At 46.1% G+C, this 26,915-nt stretch overlaps 1 protein-coding gene across 5 annotated transcripts in view; it reads left to right on the forward strand.

Moving 5' to 3' along the window:
• The first annotated feature begins 1,292 nt into the window (after positions 1–1,292).
• Positions 1,293–26,915, forward strand: part of LOC119973495 (proline-rich transmembrane protein 4-like) — a 30,671-nt gene continuing 5,048 nt past the window's right edge. The window contains exons 1-3 of one of the 5 annotated variants that reach the window (XM_038811727.1): positions 1,293–1,549; positions 5,523–6,771; positions 15,083–15,208. In XM_038811727.1, coding sequence (XP_038667655.1) covers positions 6,660–6,771; positions 15,083–15,208 — 238 coding nt within the window. In that variant the 5' untranslated portion in view covers positions 1,293–1,549; positions 5,523–6,659. Of the gene's footprint in view, positions 1,550–1,695; positions 1,911–5,522; positions 6,772–11,597; positions 11,653–15,082; positions 15,209–26,915 lie in introns of those variants that run through there. The other 4 variants (XM_038811730.1, XM_038811729.1, XM_038811732.1 and 1 more) reach the window with 4 other exon arrangements.

Consider the following 26,915-nt stretch of genomic DNA (forward strand, 5'->3'; position numbering starts at 1 on the left):
GTGAGTGATTTGGAGGGGATATCGCACCTTGTGGTGTTTCTACGTGTCTGCCGCCCTTGTCCATCATAATGGTCAAGGTTGTGGGTTTGGAAGACTCTGTTGCAGGCATTTACTTGCTGAATTGCTGATGTACATCTTGCATATGATAAACGTTGCTGCTGCTGTACGCTGGAGGTGAAGGGAGTGAAGATTTGAGATGTGGTTGGGGTGCTGATCAAGTGGGTTACTTTGTCCTGGATGGTGTCAAATGTCCTGTGTTGTTGGAGCTTCACTCATCCTGACCAGTGGAGAGTAGTCCATCACACTCCTGACTTGTGCCTTGTGAATGATGGGCAGACTTTGAGGAGTCAAGAGGTGAGTTATTCACGGCAGGATTCCCAGCAGTTGATCCAGTTCAGTCTGTGGTCCATGGTAACCCCAGGGGTCAGTGGAGGATTCAGCGATGGTAATGTCATTGAATGTCACGAGGAGATGGTTAGATTCTCTCTTCTGGGAGACGGACATTGCCTTGCGCGAATGTTACTTCCACTCTTCAGTCCAATCCGGGTCTGAAGAAGAGTCAGACGGACTCGAAATGTTAACCCTGTTTATCTCCCCACGACTCTACCTGACCTGCTGAGTTTATCCAGCATGTTCTGTTTTTATTTCAGAATGTTGTCCCAGTGTTGAATGGGTACGGTTGTGAAGGGCTTCGGAATATCCTGAGGTCGCTATATAAATGCAAGTTAATCCTTTATTCGGAATTTTTAAAAAAACACATCAAAGAAGAGTTTGATCCATCCCTCAGGTAGTTAATTTTTCTTTGAATGATTTATTGTCACATGTACCGAACTACAGTGAAAAGCATTTTCCTGTTGCCGAGTACACAAAAAAATAATCGACAAAGCACATCGACAAATGGTGATTGGTTACAGTGCAGAACAAAGGCCAAACTGATACCTGTGGGATCTTACTGTGCGTGAAACAGCATCAGACCAGTCAGCGCACCAGCAAAGGAACCCGGATTCTGGGAGATCTCTGGGATTGTGTCAAGGCGCTGCGTGGAATCCAGACCCTCCTTCCTCCAGGCTGCCGAGAAATGAACATTTTGCTCCGATTTTGCCACCAGTTAATAGTCTGCGAGCTCTCATTCCTTAGAGAGAGAGAAGCTCCCTCCTGCAGCCCCCTCCCCACTCTCATCGCTCGGTGCCTGACAACAGAGCTGCTCCCACACTGGCTGCAGTAACATTTCCTCCCATCTGACCATGATGCAAAGTGACCAACAGCAGCCCTGCACCAACTCCCCCACCCCCCTCCTGGCTAGTGTACACACAATAAAATAAAGACAGGGCTGGAGTTTCTCATTCCACCCTTTCCCTTTCCCAGCAGCTTTGACAGCTGGGTGATGCTGCTAAATGATCTGCTCGCTTCAGTCCTCCCCTTTTGTGCTGTTTGGGTATTTTTTTTGCGTGTGTTGCTTTCCTGCATTGCGAGTTTGGAAAGGGAGAAGGTGGATTTTCGCTCAGGGGGTGTTACTGGGGGAGGGGGGTAAAATGATCGCAGGAGTAAGGTAACACAAACCTTTCTGAATTGCATTTTTTTTTGCCTGTGTGTGTATGTGTATATATATATTGAGTGAGAGTGACCCACACAAGTTGAACAGAGATCAAAATAAGTGCAAGGAGGCTTCACTCTGTCCACAGCGTCAGTCATGGACTTGAGCTCTTCTGCTGAAAGATGTGCTTCCAGACAATTGAATCACAGGCTGAGCGCTCGGAGAGGCTGGGACAGGGTCAGAGAGAGGGGGTTAAATACCCCCTCCGTTAACACAGCGGGTAACCAGCTCTCTGTGTGAGTTGGATTGAAATTCGAGAGCAGCAGGAGCTGTAATAATACCGCACAGTTAACCGTGTGTTTCTATTTTAACTTTGGTAGGTTAATGGTTAATCTGAAAACAATCGGTGGGACGTTTAAAATGATTTGATTGTTCTTGCTGGACGGTGAATGTTTTTTTTTTAACTAGTTCATGTTATGTTCGGTTGCTGATGCTGGTTAGTGTGTTAAATAGTCCTTGTTATGTTAAACACCCTCGCTTGATAAGACCACATTAAACAAGACTGGTTAAGGTCACGTACGAGATGCTGGCTGGCAAATTAAATGCTGAGTTAAAACATCAGCTGACCAGTTATTAAATAGTATTAATTGCTTCAAAATGATTAAACAGTACACCAGCTCTAAGTAAAACTGTACTTACGATATTGGAGCTTCAGTTTGTGATGCTAGTTAACACATTAGGGCCAGTTATGTTGAAGATTGTATTGGTGATACTAGTTCATATATGAAACTGTTTGTATATTTCTGTTGGTGATATTGTTTGACATGTAAAATGTTCAGCCTGTGCTGTCTGACAATTCTGAAACTGACTTGTACAAGTGTTGTTGAAAATCAACCCATTCTAAAAGGCAGTTTTATTATCCAAGGCCCTACCAGGTTCCTACTGTCTGTCCAGTTGCACCTTCTAAACCTAAGGCTCCATTTGAAGAGCAGTTAGTTTTCCTGATTAAACATTCTTCCCTGAGCCACTGCTACAGGTCAGGTCTGATGTCTCTCTCCGGGCCCAGGTGCATTTATGGTGCAGATCCTCGAGCTTTGTGCCAGAACTGGACAATGCAAAATGGTTGGGGTGATGTGAGGGGCGATAGTTGGTATGAGGAGCTGGAGTAAATAAAATCTGCAAACCATTGTTTTCCTCCCAGACTCTGCAAAGGGTTCTGACACCAAGCCAGGTTTCTTGGGGCACTCTGGTTTGATGTGCTACGAGCACAGGGGAGAGAAAGTGTGTTTTTTTTGGGAGGGGAGGGGGGGACTGAGAATGCCCACTTGCTCATCGGAGTGCCTACATCATCTCTGGGAAGCACATGAAATCCAGTTCAATCCCCATTTTCACTTCACATCCCCGAAGCTCACCTGACCCTATTAAAGTTGCTGTTTGTTGTGCATTAGAAATGGTCCATAATAATAGCTTTTAATATAGAAAACATTCGCAAGGCACTTAACGATGCAGAATCAAAAACATTTGATGGACAGCCAAGAATGGAGACATTAGGAGGGCTGACCAAAGTTATTCTCAGAGAGGAGAAGGGTTATAAGTAGAATCTTAAAGGACAATGGGGATGCAGAGGGGTTTAGGGGGAACATTCCAAAAAATGGGATTGAGGTGACTGAAAGCATGTTTCCAATGGTGGGTGAAAAGTGGGTGGATGCACAAGATGCTAAATTTGGAAAACAAAAGGGAAGGATGTATAGTGTTTGAGGAGGTTGCAGACATGATGAGAGGGAAAACCATAAAGGAATTCAAACATGTCGGTAAAAATTAAAAGGATTGGGAGTCAGTGTAGATCAGCAGGAAGATGGGTGCAAATGGGCAAGCAGCAGGTTTTGTGTGATAGGGGATATGGACAGCAGGGTTTTGGATGAGTTGAAGGTCATGGAGATTGAAAGATGGATTTGTCCAGGAAAGCATCGGAATAGTTGAGTCTGGCTGAGGCAGGGGTGCAGACAGACTGTTTTACAGAAACGGAAAGTGGCAGTCTTTATGGTGGAGAGGATATAGGGTCAGAAGCTCATCTCAAAATAGCTTATCAAGGCTGATTCAATCTGTGGTAGTGTCCAGGGCTAGACAAAGAGTCAATGGCGAGACCATGGAATTTGGGGTAACAGGGTGAAACAGTGGCTTTGGTCTTCCCCATATTTAACTGTATGGAGCAATGGAAGGTTAGCGGGAGGTGGTAGAGAGAAAGAGCTGGGTGTTGTGTGTGGATGCAAATGAGGAAGAGGAGGAGCCAGTGCCAGACACCAGAGGTGAAGATCTGTGAGGGGGAAGAGAATCCAATAGTGAAGATGCTTTTGCTGGTCAGAAGAGATGATGGCATAGTGGCAATATCACTGGACTAGAAATCCAGAGGTCCAGGCTAATGCTCTGGGTCATGGGTTCAAATCCCACAATGGCAGCTAGAATATAAAGCTGGCTAAATGATCATAGATTGTTGTAAAAACCCTTCTGGTTCACTAATATCCTTTTAGGGAAGGAAATCTGCCATAGTTGCCTGGCCTACTTATGACTTCAGACACACAGTCGTGTGGTTGACTCTTCACTGCCTAGCGAGTCATTCAGTTCAAGAACAATTGGAGATGCCGACAAATGTGGACCTTGCCAATAATGCCCAAATCCCACAAAAGAATACATTTTAAAAACTTCCAAAAGTAATTCATTGTGTGCAGCATTTTGGGAATGATAGGTTGCTATATAAATCTTTTCTTTGTGGCATATCAATTGATATTCAAAGCTTCTGCAATTTGTGCCTGGATCCTGAGAGTTTGGTCCCATGATGTTTTTCAGACCAGTGGATAAGATTTCTGTTTGAGACTGTGTCTGGAAACAGCTGTCAGTAGAAACGTATGGAACCCGTATGTGTTCAGATTGTCTATTAATGTGTACAAACAGGGTTAGAATTGTTACTGTTGATCCAGTGCTACCCTGTACAGAATAACCAAATTGTTAGACTCAAACACCAAACCATCTATTTTGATAGACAACAATAATGTTGCCTGTCCCCTTAGCAAAATGGGCATTATTTGTGTGGTGGCAAATTTAAATGTATAAATTTAGCCCTCAAATCATAATGCAAAGGAGTTAGAATTTGAATTCTCAAGGACAGGATTAGAGGTGGGGAGATTAAGCCTCAATCCTATCATTCCTTCCCCAACAACATCCATTTGCATTTATATAGCACCTTCAACATAGTAATAATATTTATTAGTGTCACAAGTAGGCTGACATTAACACTGCAATGAAGTTACTGCAATTGGACAGTTCTAGTCTGTCAATCTTTTTTCCATTTCCAATATTTTTACAATTTAACAAATGGAACTGTTGAAATAAAAAGTACTTTTTTCAATGCCTCTCTGAGTTTGCTCACAGTATTGCCCTGGATATTAATCATTCAATCCTGCAGGATTGGCAACCATAAATCACAGAGATAATTTTCTATGGATCGTGAAACCAATCTGTAGAGCTGTTCTTTAGTGGCAATAATAACATGTAACAGATTTTACAATTAATTTGGAAAATTACATGTTTAAACAAAACAACAGCGTGCCTTTTCAAACCCTCTATCATAATGCTTGCCTTTTTCAGTTTGTTTCCCTTGCATAGTTTTCTCTTCTGAAGGCATTAGTGTTGATTGTTTTTCAGTACCTCACCCAGGTTTTCATATTTGAACCTGGGCAGTGATTGATTTTGGGAGGCATCTCAACCACACCCAATCCACCTGATAGTCACATGGGCAGACTGTTGTGTAGCTGATTTTTCTCATTTCCCATCCTTGGGGATATTGGGGACCACAGTAGAAAACCTACCACCACCGCAGCTCAGATTAACAGAGATGAGAGCTGAAGTTTTCCATTGTTGGTACAAAAATATTGCTCGAGCAAAAAGCACTGGAATCTTGTTACACTCACTGATAAATATATCTGTTTTTCAGGCTTTTTGAAGACCATTCCTAAATAATTAAGGGTCAGTTCACAGAGTGCCTGGAGAACATCAATATGTTGTATAAAGGTATTATTCTTCTGAATGTTATTTCCACATTAATAATTGAACCAAAAGTTGCAGCTCTTGGGGTTAAGGAACATGAAGCCTCTCTGATCAGCAGTTCTTCACCAGATGTGATTGGTCTTGTCAAGTTATCAACCACAAGACAACAGGAATTCCAACTAGACGTGCCTCTGGCGTCCTCTGCAATTTCTGCAGAAACAGATAGTAGTGTGAGTCCTTTGCTATTGTCTCAGATGTCACAAACACAGCCTTCAGAAACACGAACTGGCACAAGACCATACTTGACACCTTGGGTACCTACATTGCCTGCTGTTGAAAGAGGAGCTGGTACTCAATCATTGCTGATGCCACACATCAGATTGGGGTCCAACAGCAAGACTGCGGATCTCCTGTTGTTTGACCATGATGAGGTTGGTTCACCCCAGAGTGCTGGCCAACTGCATGCTACCTTATTTCCAAGCGAGAATCAGATGGACATCTTACTTACTACAGAAAGTCCTCAAGGACCCATTCCCTCAAATCTTCCAGAGTCAGTGAGTAAAACTCTACACAGGAATTCAAGTGACTTTTCCGTTGAAAACCTATCTAATTGCAGATTACAACCAATGGGATCCATGCATCCTTCACCCCAGTGTATCTTGCCACGCTGAAAAGCACTCCTGAGTCTCCACAAGAACCCTTCTCCTGCAGGACCAATGGTGTCAAGCTATACATTTCCTCGGCGCCACAAAGACCAACCACTGTGAAATCAATCAGCACTCAAAGTGCTGAGGTGCCAACAAAGACCCATGCGCCAAGGTGAACTGGCCTTCGACCTTTACAATACTGACCGCTCTGTGCTTTTTCTCAGAGTCAGAAGTACCGCCTGGGATCTTGAGGCCATCTTTGAGAAGTACTACCCATCAGGCTGTCACAATGATAGCGGACCAATCAAGCAATAGGTCATCAACTTACCCTGGAACATTAAAGGATATCACCCAGTTCAGTAAAGACGTACTGTTCAATAATACTGAAACACATAATACTGCACAGGGAAGAGTGTGCCACCAGCAGATCAGATGAAATGGGATCTCCCAACGAAGGAAGGTGGAACTCTTTACCCATGACTCTTTCTTCGACTCCATCCTACCAAACTCACCAAACAAAGATCAATGAGCAGCCAGAAAGGACAACAGGTGAGATTTTAAAACAAAAATCCAAACGTTTTAAGAACTAGATTTTCTGTAACAATAATGATCATATTTCAGAAAATCCTAATTACATAATAAATGTTGTTTGGCACTTGTTGTGAGGGTAGCGGATGCTGAATTGATGGATATATTCAAGGCTGAGATAGGAGTCTAAGGGAATTGAGGGATATGGGGATCGGCTGGGAAAATGCTGAGGTTGAGGGTCCGCCATGATCCTTGTTTAATTGGGAGAGTAGGCTCAAGGGGGCCGAATGGCCTAGCCCTGTTCCTATTTCTTGGGCAGGGTTCTCCATTGGCTGACACCGAAATTGGGAAATGCGATTGGGCGGAGGAATAGGTTCCGTTGCCAAAATAGTGGGTGCCGATTTGACGCCAAATCACAGTTCTCCGTCACCTCGACAGCAGCGTCAATGCAGTCTAGACATGGACGTACTTTAGAGGGCCGACCCGGCTATTCTCTGCGCTTCCACGACCTCTCTGGCTCTGATGGTCAAGAGTTCCTGACGGCGCAGTTCACTCGTGCTTTTAAAGTCATGAAACCGTCGTCATGGCTGCTGACGGGGAGAGGGGGTATGGAAAATGTCCAAAATCGCCATAGTTGTGCCGCTGGCCGGGCGGCTTCTGTCAGGACCGAGTGGGGTCGGGGTGGGGGGTTGGCCAGGAGGTGGGCTGTGGGGTTGGCCAGGAGGTGGGCTGTGGGGTTGGCCAGGAGGTGGGCTGTGGGGTTGGCCAGGAGGTGGGCTGTGGGGTTGGCCAGGAGGTGGGCTGTGGGGTTGGGGTGAATAGGCACGGAACACTATTGCTGCAACCGGAAAGGTAGCCATGCAGCTGCGCATGCCGCCTTCTTGGCTGGGATGCGTGTGTGTAATGTATATATGTGGCTGCAGCTTGTCAGCCTCCTGAGTGTCAATCACAGACTTGACGAACCCCCCCCACCATTTTTTGTTGGAATTGATTGTGTTCTACATGGCGCCGGTGCCAGCTCCTCCACTGTCGCTGAATCGGTCCAGGTTCAGCGGCTGTTTGGCTGTCATTAAAGTCCATGAATCCTGCCCCAGCGTCAACACTTAGTCTCGGGAACAGAAAATCTAGCCCCTTAAGTCCGAATTAATGACTCAAATTGGTGATGTAATAACCGGCTGCTTTTTATTTCTGGCATATGTAAAACAGGCTGCTTTTATTTCTGGCAATATGTACAACATTATATCAAAGAACTACAAAAATAAATGAGTGGACAATTGACCATACTGCCACAATTGTGCTTATAAAATGAGGAGAGCAGCACTGCCCAAAGGAAGGTAATTTCATCAAATGTGCTTTCAAAGAGCGGTCTGTTAGTCCCGCTCCATAGTTCTTTTCCCCAAGTCCCTGCAGATTGTTTTCTCCTTCAGGTCCTTTTAGTCATAGAATATTCATAGAATACTTAAAGTGCAGAAGGAGGCCATTTGGCCGATTTTCAAGTCTTGCACTGACCCTCTGAAAGAGCACCCAAACTAGGCCCACTCCCCCACCCATCCCCATAAACCCCACCTAACCTGCACATCTTTGGATGTAATCTATTCCCATTTCAAAACTAATATTCAATCTGCTTTAATCACGCTGTTGGACTTGCTCCTATTGGGGGTCTGTCTAGCGTTCAGTTTGCAATATTCCGCACTCGGTTTCAATGAGCCCCAGTGACTTTGTTTATCCATGGCTTACAGCCCCAGCTCAGGAATGAGGGGGAGGGAGCTGCAGTTGTACCATCTGCCCAGTGACTTTGGTGTCAAATTCTGTTTGATAATCGCACTGTCATTTAACCATAGTAGAGGTGCTATATAAATGCAAGTTGCTGTCTTTCGTTGCCACAATTTCCATCAGTTTCCCTTGGGTTAGGCAGGAAATAAAATTGTGAAGCCCTTCAAAGTTGATCCACCTTTTGATGCTCACAGTCTGGGCTAGGAAACAGGGAATGGCCACGAAGCTGAGGCAGTGGACAGGAGATGCTTTCTGTGGAATGGACTTTCGCGAGAAGAGCAGAGACAAGTGGAGAAAATCTGAAAAAGAACTAAAATGTTAGTGAAGTAATTCAGAGGCAGTGCTCTTCACTCAGAATGTCAGATGGTTTCACCGAGAAAAATAATAGAAACTGTAGGGAAATGTGAGGAACAAATCTTTAAAAAGGAGCATCACTGCGGCATTTATCAGTATTCTGTGCATACCTGGACCTGATTTATATCGTTTGCTCCTTGGAGGGTTATGAAAGGAGCATATTAGAACCCAGCGCAATGTCACACTAGATCTACAGGCTGCTTGCTCTCCTTATCTCTCCACCTCAGTCATTCACTGTGCCTCTAGCTCTTGCTGTGCCTTGGGCTCTCGTTCCCATTCTTGCTCCCCACGCTGCATCCCCTCTTGCTATGCATCCTCCTCTCACTCTTGTCTCCGGCTCCTTCTCACACTCTTGCTCTGCCTCCCCCCCCTTACACTCTCGTTCTAACCCCACCTCATCTCGCATGCTCTCCCCCTCTCATGTGGCTCTCTCTGCCTCTCCCTAATCCATGTTCTTTCTCTCTGCACCTCTCGCCGTCTCCCCTTCTTGACACACCCTTGCTGTTTTCCCCTTGCGTCTCTCATCACTCACGCACTCAGTCTACCTCTCCTCTCTTTCTTCACCAGTCCCAGCCCTGCTGTCGTTCCTCTTCTATTGTGATGTGAACGAAGGCCAGAGGCAGGATTAATTTACGGGTCACAGCACTCTGTGAGCTTGTTAGCCGTAGGACCCAGTTAAAATGAGGAAGACCTTCTGCAGTAGGTCAGGTTCTAACATCAGTGTATGCTGACAGAATAAAAATGGTCAGCAAGGCCGAGAGGAAATTACTGGAGATGCAGTTGTGAATGATAAATGGTGACAGGACCAAGGATTTTACAGATTTGCTACTGATGCTCATCCATTCTCCTGTATCATGGGTCTCCCTCCCTATAGTCTGGCTCAATATTCAAATAATGAACTCCTCAATTAGTGTTGCAGTCTGTAATTCACTTCAAAGTCTGTCACTCTATATAATGAAGTTCTCTGTGTTTCCAGTACACAAGATGAAATCTTTCCAGGAAACGTGGAAGTCCCTGGACATGCCATCCTTCTAAAGATTTAAAATAATTGCATGATTCTCCATTATATTTCAAAAGAAAAAATGAAGACTTATCACAACCACCAATGTCTGCAGGCATTTTACAGCCAGCGAAGTGGGTTTTGAAATGTTGCCAGTGTTGTAATGTAGGAAACGCAGCAGCCAGCTTGTGCACAGCAAGCTCCCACAACAGCAATCTGATAAGAACTAGGTAAGCTTCTTTGACATAGGGATGAATGTTAGCCAGGCCAGATGGGGTAACTTCTGCTCTTCTTCAGTGGCAAGGTATTTGTTTCATTTGCCTGTGGGGGCAGATGGGGGCTTGGTCAAACATTTCCTTCAAAGACGCACCATCTCCGACAGCACAGCATTCCCATGGTGCGGAATGTCAGCCTGATTTTTGTGCTCCAGTTCTGGAGTCGGACTTGAAGCCAGAACTTTGTGATCCAGAGGTCAGAGTGTCGCCAGCTGAGTTGGGGCTGAGAGCAAGGTTAAAATTAGATAACATTGGAAAATTCCAGTTATATTCTTACATTATTAGAATCCAACTGACCCTACAATTTCTAGCCTCCGTTCCCTTATCATCAGCTGCAGATGACCTTTGTCTGGACTAAACCCTCAGTTCAGCCCCAGCACATATTGTTTTCTATTGAATTCAGTACCACGCCCAGGTGTTAATGTTGATAGTGGTGGTTTGGGTTGAGAATTTATGTTGTGTTAAGGTTGATTTTAACAAAAAGCTTCTCGTGTTAGCCTGGTTTAGCAGCAGCAACTGGGGGCAGCAATACATTTTGGATTGATTCACATACAGGTCATTGAACCAAAATGGTCACAGAATCACCGAAAAATACACTGCAGAAGGGCCCTTTGGTCCATTGAGTCTGCACCGACACAGGAAAAATACCTGGCCTACCGACCTAATCCCATTTGCCAACACTTGGCCCATTGCCTTGAATGTTATGGCGGGCCAAGTGCTCGTCCAGGTACTTTTTATATTTTATTTTTTTTAAATTATTTTAATTAAACGTTTTGCATTTTTACATGTACATAAAAAATAGATGAGACGGTAACAGTTTACCTGTGTTCCTTTTCTGCACCGTCTCCCGTTCTCTCTTTCCCCCCCCCCACCTTTCCGGGTCTTAGCCAGGCTCTTTCTTTCAGGTGGTTGTTTGGTGATGGTCTTTTTCTGGTGGCTTTGTGTTGGACCCTCTGGTCCCCATGTCGGTTTCTTTCTGGGCTCCCCTTGGTGTTTCCTCCGGTCTCTTCCCCCCCCCCCCCCCCCCCCCCCCCCCCCCCCCCCCCACCCCCCCCCCCCCCCCCCCCCCCCCCCCCCCCCCCCCCCCCCCCCCCCCCACCCACACTGTTCCCCACCCCCTCCCCCCTCATTCCTGTCTGCTTTCTGTCTTGGAACAGGCCGATGAATGGCCCCCATGCTTTGTGGAAGCCACCTTCAGACCCTGGATCTTCTCCAGGTGGAGAATAGGCCAATAGGTCTGCCAGCCAGTCTGCAGCTGTTGGCAGTGCTGCTGATCGCCAGCCCAGCAGGATTCTCCGGGCTGCGATTAGGGAAGCAAAGACAAGGGCATCAGCCCTTTTCCTCACATGAAGTTCTCGCTGGTCCAATACCCCGAAGACTGCCATTCTTGGGCATTGCCTCGAAGAAGGCTGCCGAGAGCTGGACAAATCTGGGGCATGCCCAGAACAAACATGGGCACGGTTGGCCGGGCCTCCCTGGCACCGTTCACATTTGTCCCAGGTATGTTTTAAAGGATGTGGGGCAACCTGCCTCTACCGCCCCCCCAGGCAGTGCATGCCAGACCCTCACCACCCTTTTGGGTAAAAACGTTTTTCCTCCAATCCCCCTCCCTAAACCTCCTGCCCTCACCTTGAGCTTGTATCCCCTCATGATTGACCCTTCAACTAAGGGGAACAGCTATTCCCTATCCGCCCTCATAATCTTGTACGCCTCGATCAGATTGCCCTTCAAGTCTTCTCTACTGCAGCGAAAACACCCCAAGCCTATCCAACCTCTCTTCATAACTTAAAATGTTCCATCCCAGGCAAAATCCTGGTGAATCACCTCCGCACCCCCTCCAGTGCAATCATATCCTTCCTATAAAGAATTGCACGCAGTACTCCAGCTGTGGCCTCACCAAAGTTCTGTGCAACTCCAACATGACCTCCCTGCTTTTGTAATCTCTGCCTCAATTGATAAAAGCAAGTTCCCCATGTGCCTTTTTCACCACCTTATTAATCTGCCCTCCAGTCTTCAGAGATCTATGGTCAAATACACCCAAGTTCCTCGGAACTTCCAAGTGTCATGTTGTGAATTGAATATTTCCTTGTCAAATTACTACTTCCAAAGTGTATCACCTCACATTTTTAAGGTTAAAGTCCATCTGCCACTTATCTGCCCATTTGACCGTCCCATCTATAACTTCCTGTAGTCTAAGACATGCAACCTTCCTGTTGACCACCTGGCCAATTCTTGAGTCCTGTGAAAAACTTACTGATCTTACCCCTCACATAGTAATCTATGTCGCTTATATAAATGATGAATACTAGGGTATCCAGTACAGATCCCTGTGGTACGCCACTGGACACTGGCTTCCAGTCACTAAAGCAGCCATCTGTCATCACTCTCCGTCTCCTACAACTGAGCCAATTTTGAATCCACCTTATCAAATGATCCTGTATCCCAAGTGCATTTGCCTTCTTTATAAGTCTCCCATGTGGGACTTTGTCAAATGCTTTGCTGAAATCCATATAAACTACATCAATTGACTACCCTCATCTACACACCTGGTCACCTCCTCAAAACATTGAATCAAATTTGTTAGGCATTAACTCCCTCTGAGAAAGCAATGCTGACTATTCCTGATCAAACCCTGCCTCTCCAAGTGGAGATAGATTCTCGCCTTCAGAATTTTCTTCAATAGTTTTCCTTACCTGGGACTCGCTGGTCTGTAGTTCCCTGGCTTATCTCTACAACCCTTCTTAAATAGTGGAACCACATTAGCTGTTCTCTAGTCCTCTGGAACCTGCCCTGTAGCCAGAGAGGAATTAAAACTTTGGGTCAGAGCCCCTGCAATCTCCTCCCTCATTGCCCACAGCATCCTGGGACACAATTCATCTGGACCTGGAGATTTGTCCACTTTTAAGCCTGCCATCATCTCCAATACTTTGTCACTCCCTATGTCAATTTGCTCAAGAGCCTCACAGTCTCTCTCTCTTTGAGTTCCATATCAACCTCCTCATTCTCTTGGGTGAAGACAGATGAAGTATTTATTCAACACCTGACCAATGTCATCTGATTCTGCCCATAGATTGCCCCCTTGGTCCATAATATGTCCTATTCTTTCCCTGGTTATCCTCTTCTCATTGATATGCTTATAGAACATCTTGGCATTTTCCCTACTTTTACCAGCCATAGCTGTCTCATATCCTCTCTTTGCTTCCCTACTTGCTTTCTTAAGCTCCATTCTGCGTCCTGCACTTTTCTGTACTTCACTAATGCATTTGTTGATTTGTCTCTCTTGTACATGCTAAAAAGCCTCCTATTTTACTTCTCATCAAATCCTAAATATCTCCCGTCATCCAAGGTCCTCTGAGCTTTTTTAACTACTTCCTATCACCCTCGAGGGAACATGTTGGACCTGTACCCTCCCCATTTCCTTTTGAATGCCCCCCCCCCCCCCACTTCTTCTGTCGATTTCCCCACAAGTAACTCTTCCCAGTCTACCTTGGTCAGAACCCACTTTAATTTACTAAAATCCACTCTTCCCCCAATCCAAAACCTTTTTTTGCAAATTATTTAGTTCTTTGTCCATAACAAGCTTCAATTGTACTATATTGTGGTCGCTATCACTAAAATGCTCCCCCACCATCTGAACTGGTAAATGGGTTGTTGAATTTACTGTACAAACAACACCATTTCTATAGCACCTTTCATAACCAAAGACTGTCCCAAAGAGCTTTAAAGCCGACAAAGTACTTTTGAGATGTAGTCACATTTGTGAATGTAAGGAGCATGGTCGTCAATTCTCACTCATCAAGGTCCCGCAAACAATGGCCAGATAATCTGTTTTAGCGGTGTTGGTTGTAGGCTAAATATTGGCGAGGACTCTGGGAGAACTCCCCTGCTGTTTGAATAGAGGCAACCGGGGTCTCAATTTAACAATCACATCTGAAAGATGGCACCTCGTACATTGGCGCATTCCCTCAATACTGCACTTGAAATGAAATGAAATGAAATGAAATGAAAATCGCTTATTGTCACGAGTAGGCTTCAAATGAAGTTACTGTGAAAAGCCCCTAGTCGCCACATTCCGGTGCCTGTTCGGGGAGGCTGTTACGGGAATCGAACCGTGCTGCTGGCCTGCTTGGTCTGCTTTCAAAGCCAGCGATTTAGCCCTGTGCTAAACAGCCCCTTGGAGTGTCAGCCTGGATTTTGCGCTCAGTTCACTATAGTGATGCCTTTTAACTCAGTGGTGAAACCAATGGAGCCACAGCTGACACTAGGTGTACACTGGGTAAACCTTCCCCTGTTGAATAAGCAGTGATTGTGTAGTTCAACAGTGAATCGACCTTTAACCCACTAAACAAACAGTAAATCTATAAGTACGGATACAGTGATCTTGCCTAATTGAATAAGCAGAACGGCGGTATGGTTAAATTGTTAGAAACACTTGCGCTGTTAAATAAACAGCACCAGAAACGTCATGATAGCACTGGTCAACAATGAAGAAATTATAGACCTGTTAATCTGGGACAAATAAGGATTGGTCATGTTTAAATAATTGTTTTGAATCCCTTGGGGAAATGACTAATTATCGAGACAAAGAGAATGCAGTAGGGGCTTCCAAAAAGTGTTTTATTAAGAGCCACATGAGAGGTCAGTAAGGGTCAAGGTTTGTGGTTGTTGCCTCAATCTTAGTCCGTATGCCAAGCAGAAGTCCCAGAGAAATGGTTGCTGCTTCTCCGATACAAGATATTGGGAGAGATGCAATTCCTCAGCTACAATGGGCTGAATGGACTCCTGTGCTGTAATTCCGTGATTCTAGGAACTATTTGTGAACTAGTTACAATACTATTAGTATGTGGGGGAGGAGCCAGTACTGAGCTATGGATGTTGATGATTTGTGATCCATGTAAATTTCTTTCTTTCCAATGATGCTTTGCCAATGGAACCACACAAGATGATGCTGCCACAGTCGAGCAGGACACCAACAAGGGAAGCCTAGAAGATTGGGACTCTGCCAGGAACCTAATAACTCCCACCTCTGCTATTCCCTGGCAAGCAGAGCACACAGGTTGGTCTGAGCATGGGTTGAACTGACAGCACAAGTCAATCTAAGAACAACAAGATGCAAAGATACAGATGTGGTCATTATCTCTTGCTTGTCATCCTGCTTTACGTGGCAGCCCAGTCACCTCTGGATCAGCAGGCTGTGGGTTCTAATTAAAGAAGAGCAGAGGTGACTCTCCGTGAACTGGACCAATCTCAGCCACTGAAAACGTTAGCTGGGGGTAACTCGACTTATTTACTTATTTTTCATTTATGGCATCCTGCTGTGTGCAAATTGGCTGCTGAGTAGAACAACAGATAAACAGTAATTCACTGATGACAAAGTGCTTTGGGATGTCCCAATAATGTAAAGGTGCTCAGATAAGAGTTCTTTCTAATTCTGGAATACTAGTGCATTCCAGACAAAAAACATTTAAGCTCCACACTCCATTCCCATTGCTGCCTTTAATGAAGGATCTTTTGCGATGCGTCATTGAGCAGATGGATATGTGTTTGGATCTCAATTTCCCACCCCACTGTCTCCTTTCACCTCCAGTGAAATTGTGCTGTTGTCCATAACCATCCTTGGAGAATTAGTCTCCTGAGGGCCAACCAACTGTCCCCATGACAGGAGCAAATCTCTGGCAGAGGTTTCCCCCTTCTCCCACCCCCACACGGTACCTTATTGGACATTACCGACAGATATTACAACAGCCACTTTCCATCTGTATTAATGACTCCGCCAAAGAGACTGAGAGTAATATATCCAGCTTTACTGAGGGTACAAAGCTACCTAGAAATGTAAGCTGTGAGGAGGACACAGAGGCCGTAATCCAAATAGGTTAAATGAGTGGGCACCAGGGTGGTGTGTGGAGTATAATGTGGCTTAAGTGTGAGATTACTCACTTTGGCGGTAAGTATAGAAAGGCAGAAAATATTTTTTTTAAAAGGGTTGGAACTTGTAAATGTTGATGTTCAGAGAGACGCAAATATATCTGAACGAGGAACGCAAAAGGTTATCATGCAGAAAGTTAAAATGCAGGTGGAAGGCAAATGGCATTTTGGACTTCAATTGTGGCAAGCCTTCTTTATTCTTGTACTTCCATTGTTTAGGGCCTGGAGAACTGCGCGGAGGTTTGATCTCCATATCTGAAGAAGGATATGGTTGGCTTGGAGGCAGTAGAGCAAATGCTGACTAGACTGGTTCCTGGGATGAGACGGTTGTTCTACGATGACAGGCTGAGTAAACTGGACCTAGAACTGTCTCGAGTTTAGAAGAATGAAAGATTACGTCATTGAAACATGCAAGGTCCAGAAGGGGCTTGACAGGGTAAACACAGAGAGGTTGTTTCCTCCAGCTGGACAATCTAGAACATGGGGCAAGTCTCAGGATAAGGGATCAATCATTTAGGACTGAGATGAGAGGACGTTTATTCAATCAGAGGGGTGTGAATCTTTGGAATTCTCGCCCCAGAGAGTTGCAGATGCTCAATAATTAAATATGTTTCGGGCTGAGACAGACAGATTTTCAGGGTCTCAGGGAATCGGAGAGCAGGCAATAAAGTGGGTTTGAGGCAGAAGATTAACTATGATGATACAGAATGGCACAACAGGTTTGAAGGGTCTACTTCTGCTCCAGTGTCTTATGTTCTTCAACTTTTGATCCCCTTCCAGCAAGGAATTCAAAGGAAGAGAGATATGTACATTTATATAATGACTTTCCGAACCCCTGGACATCCCAAAACAGCCAAGTATGTTGGAAGTGTAATCACTGTTGTCAAATGGGAAACATGGCAGTCGGTTTGTGCACAGCAACATCCCACAAACAGGGCAGCACGGTGGCGCAGTGGTTAACACTGCTGCCTCACGGCGCCGAGGTCCCAGGTTCGATCCTGGTTCTGGGTCACTGTCCGTAAACTAGGAGTTTGCACATTCTCCCAGTGTTTGTGTGGGTTTCGCCCTCACAACCCAAAGATGTGCAAGGTAGGTGGATTGGCCATGCTAAATTGCCCCTTAATTGGAAAAAATGAATTGGGTATTCTAAATTTATTTTTTTTAAATCCCACAAACAGCAATGCGTTAAATGAGCAGATTGTCTGTCTGTTTTTGGTGATTTCTTTTGGCTGACGGGTAAATGTTGGCCAGGACATAGGAGAGAACTCCCCTAGTCTTCCTAAATAGATTTACACAGAGGTTAACAGCACAGAAATGGGTCATTTGTCCACACTGGTCTCTGTACTTGTTTACGCACCACATAAGCCTCCTGAACTTTATTTCATTCATTTAACCCTCCCAACATTCTTTCTATTCCTTTCTCCATCACACACTTATCTGTGGGATCTTTTACATCCAACTGAGAGGGCAGACATTAACCTCAATTTAACACCCTAGCTGAGAGACAATTACTGCTTTAGTAATGTACTGGGAGTGCCAGCCTAGATTATGTGTTCAAGTCTCTGAAACAACTATCTCTTTATGCGGCTCAGTATTAAATTTTGATTGATTATGGTCCTGTGAAGTGCATTTGATGTTATTACTATGTTAACCAAGCTGTACAAGTACAAGTTGTTGCATGAACTCATCGGGAATGGACTGTCTATATAGAGAGAATAGTCAAAGCGAAACATATAAACCTTTAAGAAACGATTGGCACTGCAATCGCATGTTGAGGAGCTACCTAGATGGAAGAATTCAGAACAGTATTGTCATCTAGAGCTATCTTAAAATTGGATAAATTACCCTCCTTAATTGATCTATCCTGTAGTGTGGCTCAATTCTTTTCCTCTCTTTCTCCTTCAGCCTTTCTCATTACTTCCTTGTGCCACTACTATGAATGTTTCTTCTTTTATTTGCTCTTGCATGAGGAAGCTAAGGCAATGCTTTGGAATTGGGCCATTTCTGGCGAAGACATGCGGGCCCCCGCAAGTTTTAATAGGGAGCTTTCATTACTGCTGTGCATGCTGGGATAGTTCTACTTCCATTGTGACCTCACACTCCAGTGAAGGAAATGCAGGCAAATGCTTGGAATTAGTGTAACATTGAGCTCCTGAAGTGAGAGGGCAAGAGATCCTGTCCTCACGCGTAAGCCTTTTATCAAACAGCTGGTTCATGCGGAACCTGTGGGCCTCAGCTTTTTAACATTAAAAGGAACAATCCCCAAGCAGTCACACTGAGTCTCTCCACTATGTATTGGCTACAGTGCAACACTTTCTGCTCGGAATGTTTCTCAGCTCAGTCACTTGGAAATTGTGCATTGTAAACATAGGGCCCATCTCCCATCGAGTGAAAGGAGGGATTTGGCTGAGTCTGTGCAATTCTGAAAAGCCACAAATCCCTCTCAATCATTCACATTGAGCTTCACAGTTGACAGGGTTTAACAATGTCCAGGGGATTTTGGATGAAGCTACGCAGTGCTCTGTTAACACACTGCTGTCCAGTAGAAACTGCTGACACTATCAACATTGTTTAGCCCCTTGCACTCGTTTTAGTAGAAAATGTCTTGCACATAATCCTTCACGTGTATATTTGCTAAGTAAACAAATCACTTGCAACAATCTATGATTCACGTTCTGCTTTTCATGTTGCCATTTTAACAACAAATGAATGAAAAGATTAAATGTTCACAAGCACACACTGCGTGAATATGAATCCTGGTTCCGATGGCGGTTCTATTATTAATTTTTGTTAACTGATCGGAATTGCAGTTAACCACATCTGTTCTCCCAGTTTTCCACATGTGGCTAATGTATCACCTCTGCCCTCGCACCTGTGATGTATGAGGGGTCCCAGGAGGAATGTGGTGGGTGGTTCCAGGCATAGGGAAGTGAAGGTTTCCGCATTGCAATATTGAGATCACTGGGAGCAAAGGTTTCCAGACAATGAAAAAGTGAATTGTGATGTCTGCAATCTAGGATTCTCATGGGGCTTGACAGGGTAGCCTCTGAGAGGTTGTTTCCTGTTGTGGGAGAGTCTGGGACCAGAGGGCATTATCTCGGCTAAGGGGTCACCCATTTAAGACCGAGAAAAGGAGGAATATTTTCTCTCAGGGTAGTGAATCTGCGGAATTCTTTATTGCAGAGGGCTGTAGAAGCTGGATTGTAAGTATGCTCAAAGTTGAGATAAACAAATGTTTAATCAGTAAGGGAATCCAGGATTATGGGGATAAGGCAGAAAAGTGAAGTTAAGGATTATCAGATCAGATCAGTCATAATCTCAATGAATGGTGGAGCAGACTTGATGGACCGAATGGCCTATTTCTGTCCCTCTGTTTTATGGTCTTATGCCCACTGCCAGGATTAGGGGCAAGCTCATCCAGCCTGGACTGTGTTGCACTCTCCATAGAATTGGTGTCTCTGGCCTGGTCATTTTGACTTCGGGGAAGAGTCTAAAATGGGCAGTATTGATTAAGCCGTCCATTATATGCCTTTCTGGATTCTTAGTACCATTCATTTTGCAGAGGTATTGTCCATATTAAACTATTCAAAGTCAAAGTGCGTCAGGGAGGAATTGCGCTCATACTGGTTTCTGCTAAGACCTTGCCAATGGAGATCCCCTCTGACCCTCATTTACCGATAGAAAACAGCAATGAATATTATTAACTATGATGTGGAGATGCCGGCGTTGGACTGGGGTGAGCACAGTAAGAAGTCTTACAACACCAGGTTAAAGTCCAACAGGTTTGTTTCAAACACGAGCTTTCGGACCACTGCTCCTTCCAACCTGTTGAACTGTAACCTGGTGTTGTAAGACTTCTTACTGTATTATTAACTAGCCCTCCCATCAATAGTGGGGCTGGGGTTTGGGGAAGGAAACAAGGCTGTAATTATCACCTCATTGTGAGGAGAGCCTGTAGATGACTTTGAAACCAGTAACTATCATTGGTGGAATTATTGTACTAATTGTACAAAGGAGGCCATTCAACGCATCGTGCCTTTAGAAGCTCCTTGGAAGAGGAGCTATTTGTCTCACTCTGGTGATCTTTCCTGCAATTTCTTTTCGAGTATATCCTGCCGGCTTTTTGAAAGTTATTATTGAATCTGGTTCCACCACCCTGCAAGGTAGTGCATTCCAGATCACACCAACACACAGACATGGGGAGAATGTGTAAACTCCACACGGACAGTGACCCAGAGCCGGGATCGAACCTGGGACCTCGGTGCCATAAGGCAGCAGTGCTAACCACTGTGCCACCCTTTTGCCAATTATGATGAATCTATTTCCCCGTCTGTCGATCCTCTTGCAAATGGAAACAGGTTTTCCTTATTTTTTTCAAAGTCTCTCATAACTTTGAATCCCTTTTTTTTTCTCTACTCGAGGAGAACAATGATAGCTTCTCCAGTCTCTCCATGTAACTGAATTCCCGTATTCCTTTTTTTTTTTTTTTTTTTTTTTTTTTTTTTTTTTTTTTTTTTTTTTTTTTTTTTTTTTTTTTTTTTTTTTTTTAAATTTTTTATTGGAATTTTTTGCAGAAAATATAACAAAAAGTATAGCAAAAAGCAGTAATATGCAACTAACAGCCCCATAACACCCACAATTCCCCCCATACCGTAACATCACATGTATCACATTCCCCCACCCCCCCCCCCCAAACAAGAGAACTTAACCATAAATTAAAATTAGATAAATCAAATTTAAATAAAATAAGCTAACATAATCAACGCCCCCCCCCCCCCCCCCCGGGTTGCTGCTGCTACTGTCCCAGTACCCTATCGTTGAGCCAGAAAGTCGAGGAAAGGTTGCCACCTTTTAAAGAACCCTTGCACCGATCCTCTCAGGGCGAATTTAACCTTCTCAAGCTTAATAAAGCCCGCCATGTCATTGATCCAGGTCTCCACGCTTGGGGGCCTCGCGTCCTTCCACTGTAGCAAAATCCTTCGCCGGGCTACTAGGGACGCAAAGGCCAGCACACCGGCCTCTTTCGCCTCCTGCACTCCCGGCTCTACCCCAACCCCAAAGATCGCGAGTCCCCATCCTGGCTTGACCCTGGATCCCACCACCCTTGACACCGTCCTCGCCACCCCCTTCCAGAACTCCTCCAATGCCGGGCATGCCCAGAACATATGGGCATGGTTCGAATTCCCGTATTCCTGATACCATTTTAATAAACCTCCTCTGCGCTCTTGCAAAGCTTTGACATGCTTCTTAAAGTGTGGTGCCCCACATTGAACATACCACTCCAGCTGAAGCCTAAGCAGTGTTTTATAAAGGTATACTCTCAGTTCCTTGCCTTTGTTTTCAATTATTCTATTTATAAATTAATGTTTTAAAAATATTTGTTCCTCTGGGGACGCTGCACAGTAGCTGACTAATCACGTGTGGAGTTTTGTTTGTGTCTGTACTGGGAGTTATCCATACTATTTAAATTTAGAATGTTCCTTTCTTAATAAGAAGGATAATTAACAGTTTCACCATTTCCTGCATACGTTTTATTGCAGTTCCTGTTTTTATTTTAGTTTCCTTCTGTCTCCTAGTCAATTTCAGCAGTTCTTTAAAAATGTATTTTTAGTGAGAGACCTTTTGATTCAGAGGGTGAGAATGGCGCCTCCCTTCCCTTCCCCACATCCACCTTCCATCACCAGGAAGTTTCTGGGCATTGGGAACCTGACAGTGGTATTGGATAACAGGAAGCAGTTGGTGGGTTAGGCCTCTTCCTCATGTTTTTCATCTGGATCTTCAGAGAATGAGGTGCAGAAAGTATGGAGAGGAATAGTGAAGGGTTGTTTTTCAAACTGGAAGGAAGTATACAGTAGAGTTCATTATGACCACTGCTTTTTATGATGTATGTTAATGACCTGAGGGACAGGGTTGAATCTTCCGTTCTTGCTGGGTGTCTTGCTTGCTGCCTGATGATGACATCCCGCTCGCTGAGAGTTGTCGGCCAATTAGAGGCTGGCAGCTCTTGCACTCAGCAGCACCTTACAGGAGGCCTTGGCTATTGACAAAACAGTCCCAGTCCCAAGATCGTGGAGCAACCCCGGAAACAGTTGCGCTGTTGGAGTGGGTCTTGTGGGGTTAGGGGTAAAGGATGTGGCAATGGTTGGGGGGGGGGGGGGGAACTATGAGGGTCGGCAGCAAGGGCTGGATGTCAGCGGCCTCTCCCCTACCCCATGCGCAGATCGAGGGACTCCTGCTACACCTCCAGCTGACATGCAGCACACACAGTCATGCAAACCTTATGTTGGCTGACCCGTCCGGAGCTGGGAAGATTGCAGCAAAGGTGGAAAGAGGCTCTTAAGAGGTTGTTAATTGGGCCAAGGGGCTCCAATGGAAGTGGGGCAGGAAGGTGGATCGTAGCTTTAGTTTCCAGGATTTATTTCAGGTGGAAATGGGAAGGTGCAATTATTGGTTCTGACACCAACCTGACGAGTTCTGAGCCACACCCACCTCCTTCCTCATCTCATGTGGGAACAGAAGATTCTGGACCTAGTCTTTCTCTTTTTTTTAAATTTAAAGTACCCAATTTTTTTTTCCCCAATGGAGGGGCAGTTTTAGCACGGGTAGTCCACCTACCCTGGGTTCTGGGGGTGAGATCCATGCAGACACAGGGAGAATGTGCGAACTCCACACAGACAGTGACTTGGGGCCGGGATCGAACTCTGGTCCTTGGCGCTGTGCGGCAGTAGTGCTAACCACGACTTCCGGTGGTGGCCATGGTGTGAGTGGTCGCACACAGGGCAGCTCCTGCTTGAAGGCGTAGGAAAGAGCTCTTTTTACCTGAAAACAGGTGCAACTTCGACGGAAAAGTGTAACTGAAGGTAGGAGAAGATGTTCCCCATGGGAGTGATATGTCTGATAGTTATCAAACCCGGCAGAAAGATGGCGGAGAAGAAAGGGCCAGTGCAAGTAGCAAAGCCCCTGATGGAACACTTGATGGTCTTCATCAAGGAAGAGATCCGCCAGCAGAGGAAGGAGATGCAGGAAGATCGGTCAAAGGGGCTGCGGCTCTCTTGAAGGCCTCGATGGAGAGGGTGGAAAAATGCTTGGAAGCATAGGGGTCTCAGATCCGAGAGATGGAAAAGGTGATATCAGACCACAGCAATCGGGTGATGGCATTGGAGGCGGAGGCGGGGCTCTTTTTGCAAGACGTTGAGAGCAAAGGTGGAGGAGCAGGAAAATAGGTTGTGAAGGCAGCATCTGCGGATAGTGGGCCTACCCGAAGGAGTGGAAGGTACGAATGCCATGAGGTGCGCGTCAAAGATGCTGGTGGCAGAGGGGGTGCTAGACAAGGCCCCTGAAGTGGAGAGCACATAGATCTCTGAGGCAGAAGCCTAGAGCAGGGGTGCCGTTAAGGGCGGTGATTGTGAGGCCCCACAAGTTCGTGGGGAAGAAGATTCTGCAGTTGGTCAGGGATAAATGCAACTGTGAATGGAAGGGGAACAAGGTCCGAATATACCAGGACATTGGAATTGAGCTGGCAAAATGACGGGGTTCAACAGGGCCAAGGCAGTGTGGGGATGAGGCGAGGTTGGGGAACAAACATGATCAGGAGCAGAGAAAGGGGCCATCTTGGATGGGCCCGGTACAGGGTGAACTTAATGAGGGTAGAGCTGAAAGGTGAAGATGTGGATGGTAGGGGGGAATGGAGACCTGAGCACCTGATACGGCTGATAATATGGAACGTGCGGGGGCTCAATGGACCAGTGAAGAGATCTCTGGTCTTTGTGCACCGAAAAGCGGAGGTGGTCTTTCTGCAAGAGACGCACCTCTGCGTGAAGGACCAGGTTAGACTGAGGAAGGGTTGGGTTGGTCAGGTTTTCCATTCGGGGTTTGATTCAAAGTCGCGGTGTTGGCAATTTTGATGAGTAAGAAAACGGGGTTTGTGAGCACGAAGAAATTGAGGGACCCGAGTGGCAGATGTGATGGTGAGGAGGGTATTAGAAAGGGCGCTGATGGTATTGGTGAATGTGTATGCACTGAATCGGGACAATGTAGGTTTTATGAGGGGGTTGCTGGCGGCGATCCCGGACTTGGCCACACATCAGTTGATTTGTAGGAGGAAATTTTAATTTGTCCTAGAGCCAAGGATAGATAGGTCGAGACCCAGGTCAATGGGTAGAATATGAATGGCAAAGGAGCTGGGTGGGTTTATGGAAAAGGTGGATATGGTGGATCAGTGGCGCTTCAAGAACCCAGGGGGAAGGGAGTATTTTGTTTTCTCACGTGTATTCAAGGATCAACTGGGAGCTTTTGGAGGGAGCAGAATATGGAGGATAGTAATTTCGGACCATGCGCCCCACTGGCTGGAGATTCCGCTTAGATCGGGACGGAGAGGCCATGGTGGAGGCTCGATTCAGGGTTGTTGGCAGATAGAGTGTTTTGCGATAAAGTGCAGGCTGTGATTAAAGTTTGTGTAGAATAGAACCAAAACGGGGAGGTGTCGGCAGCCACATTTTGGGAAGCGCTCAAAGTGGTGGCTGAGGAGAGATTATCTCATTCAAAGCACATGCGAATAGGGAAAAGTAGGGAGGAATATGAACGGCTAATGAACAAGATATTGAAGGGAGGACTTGAGGGTGCCCGCATGGAGGGATTAGCGAGGAGGAAAATATTACAGGGGCAATTTGATAGGTTGACACCGGGGAGGGCGGTAGGACAGCTGCGTAGAGCAAGTTGGGTGCTGTACGAATACGGGAAAAGGTGGGTCGAATGTTAGTGCATCAGCTAAGGAGGCAGGCTGCATCAAGGCATAAATTGAGGATACGGACTGGGACAAGGGGTGTGGTGTCGGAGCTGGGGATGATAAACAAGGGGCGGGATCCCCCCCCCCCCACCACTCCCGCCGCCGGGTCAGAGAATTGCCAGAGGGGGCGGCGTAAATCCCGCCCCCGCCGGCTGCCGATTTGGCCGGGGTGGGAATTGCGCCGCGCCGGTCAGCATCTGCTGACAGCGCCCCCCCCCCCCCCCCCCCCCCCCCCCCCGGCGATTCTCTGGCCCATGATGGGCCGAGTGCTGCCCGTTTGTGGCCAGTCCCGCCGGCGTAAATTAGAGTAGGTACTTACCGGCAGGACCTGATGGCGCGGGCGGCCTCCGGGGTCTTTGGGGGGGGGGGGGGCGGGGGGATCCGGCCCTGGGAGGTGCCCCTACGGTGGCCTGGCCCACGATCGGGGCCCACCGATCCGCGGGCGGGCCTGTAACGTGGGAGCACTCTATTCCTCTGCGTTGGCTGGTGTAAAAGTCCGCGATGGCCGACATGGAGATGAAACCTCCCTGCACATGCGCTGGGATGACGCCAGCACATGCTGGCACTCCCGCGCATGCGCGAACTCGTTCCAGCCGGCGGAGGCCCTTCGCTGCCGGTTGGCGTGGCGGCATGCCCCTTCCGTGCTGGCCAGCAGGGCGCAAACCATTCCAGCGCTGGCCTAGTCCCTGAAGGTGCCGAGGATTCCGCACCTTCTGGGCGGCCCGACGCCGGAGTGGTTCACGCCATTCCTTGGCGCCGGGACCGCCTGCCCCGCCAGGTAGGGGAGAATCCCACCCAAGGTGTTTCAGGTTATTGTAAGGAGCTTTACAGGGCGGACATTGGGGGGGGGTGGGGGGAAGGGGCTGGTGAAGAGGGAGACATGGGATGGTTCTTAGATGAACTGGAGTTTCGACAGCTGGAGGAAGAGAAGCGGCAGGTTCTAGAGGAGCCTTGGGGCTCAGGGAGGTATTGGATAGGATAAGGGGTATGATGTCGTGGAAGGCCCTGGAGCCCGACGGTTATGCGGCAGAATTCAATAAGAGTTTGTGACAGACCTGGCACCACATCGCTTGAGGGTGTTTAGTGAGGCATTGGAGAAGGAGGAGCTGTCGGGAGACTATGATGCAGGGAAAAATTTGTAAAAACTCTATAGTTGTGTGTTGGAGAGTTTGTTCCCCAAATTGTAATCTTTTATATACATTGTGAATAAAATACATTAACCATTGCGCCACCGTACCGCCCTTGCCTTAGTCTTTCTCTTCCTATCTCTCCATGTGTGTCTGAGATTGTTGCTCTGGATCTGTGAATGTGAGATTCCTCCACATGTGTTTGATGCACCGTTCACTCCCTTTTCCATTTCCTCTGTGTGTTGTGTGCACTCCAGTTGTCTGCTCTCTATCTCTGTGTGCAACCTTATTTTTCTTCTGTCTTTTCTTTCTCTATGATGGTTCTTTCTCTCTCTCTCTCTCGGCTCCTAACACTCCAGTCATTCAGCATTTTGATTTGTTTTTTCCACATCTAACCTGCTCCCTTATTAGCGATATCAATATTAACTGACTGATGTTATGAAGGTTCTGTGTTTAGATAAAGTGAATTCATTGACAATTCGTCTCTCCTGAGAGTAATAATGAAAATTTCTTTCCGTAACTATCAATAATCTCAATCAAACAGAGCTGAGGTTCAGAGCTAGGTTGATGGATGTTAGAATGAGTATACAAACACCCAGTACATTGTGTTTGAAGCTGAGTGAAATACAACCTGTATTACACTGTAGCACGTTGATGCTGAAATGATTAATGAGCATGGATAGAGTTATTGGAGGGTTGTGCTCAGTGCAGCTTCGAATGGTCACAGCAAACTGGGATATCACGGACTCCACTGGGCGGGAGTCTGTTGACTTTCAGTAAGTGCTCTTTTTAATTAAGAAACCTAGGCGAATGGCCAAGGGTCATAGTCCAGAAGACAACCAAGGTTCAAAAGGCTAGCAGGAGAGGTGGCATCAATCATGAGATGGCGATTAGGTGATGACATGAGGAATAGTGCTTGGCTTTTT

The sequence above is a fragment of the Scyliorhinus canicula genome, chromosome 11, assembly GCF_902713615.1.
Source record: "Scyliorhinus canicula chromosome 11, sScyCan1.1, whole genome shotgun sequence".
NCBI classification, from domain to species: domain Eukaryota; kingdom Metazoa; phylum Chordata; class Chondrichthyes; order Carcharhiniformes; family Scyliorhinidae; genus Scyliorhinus; species Scyliorhinus canicula.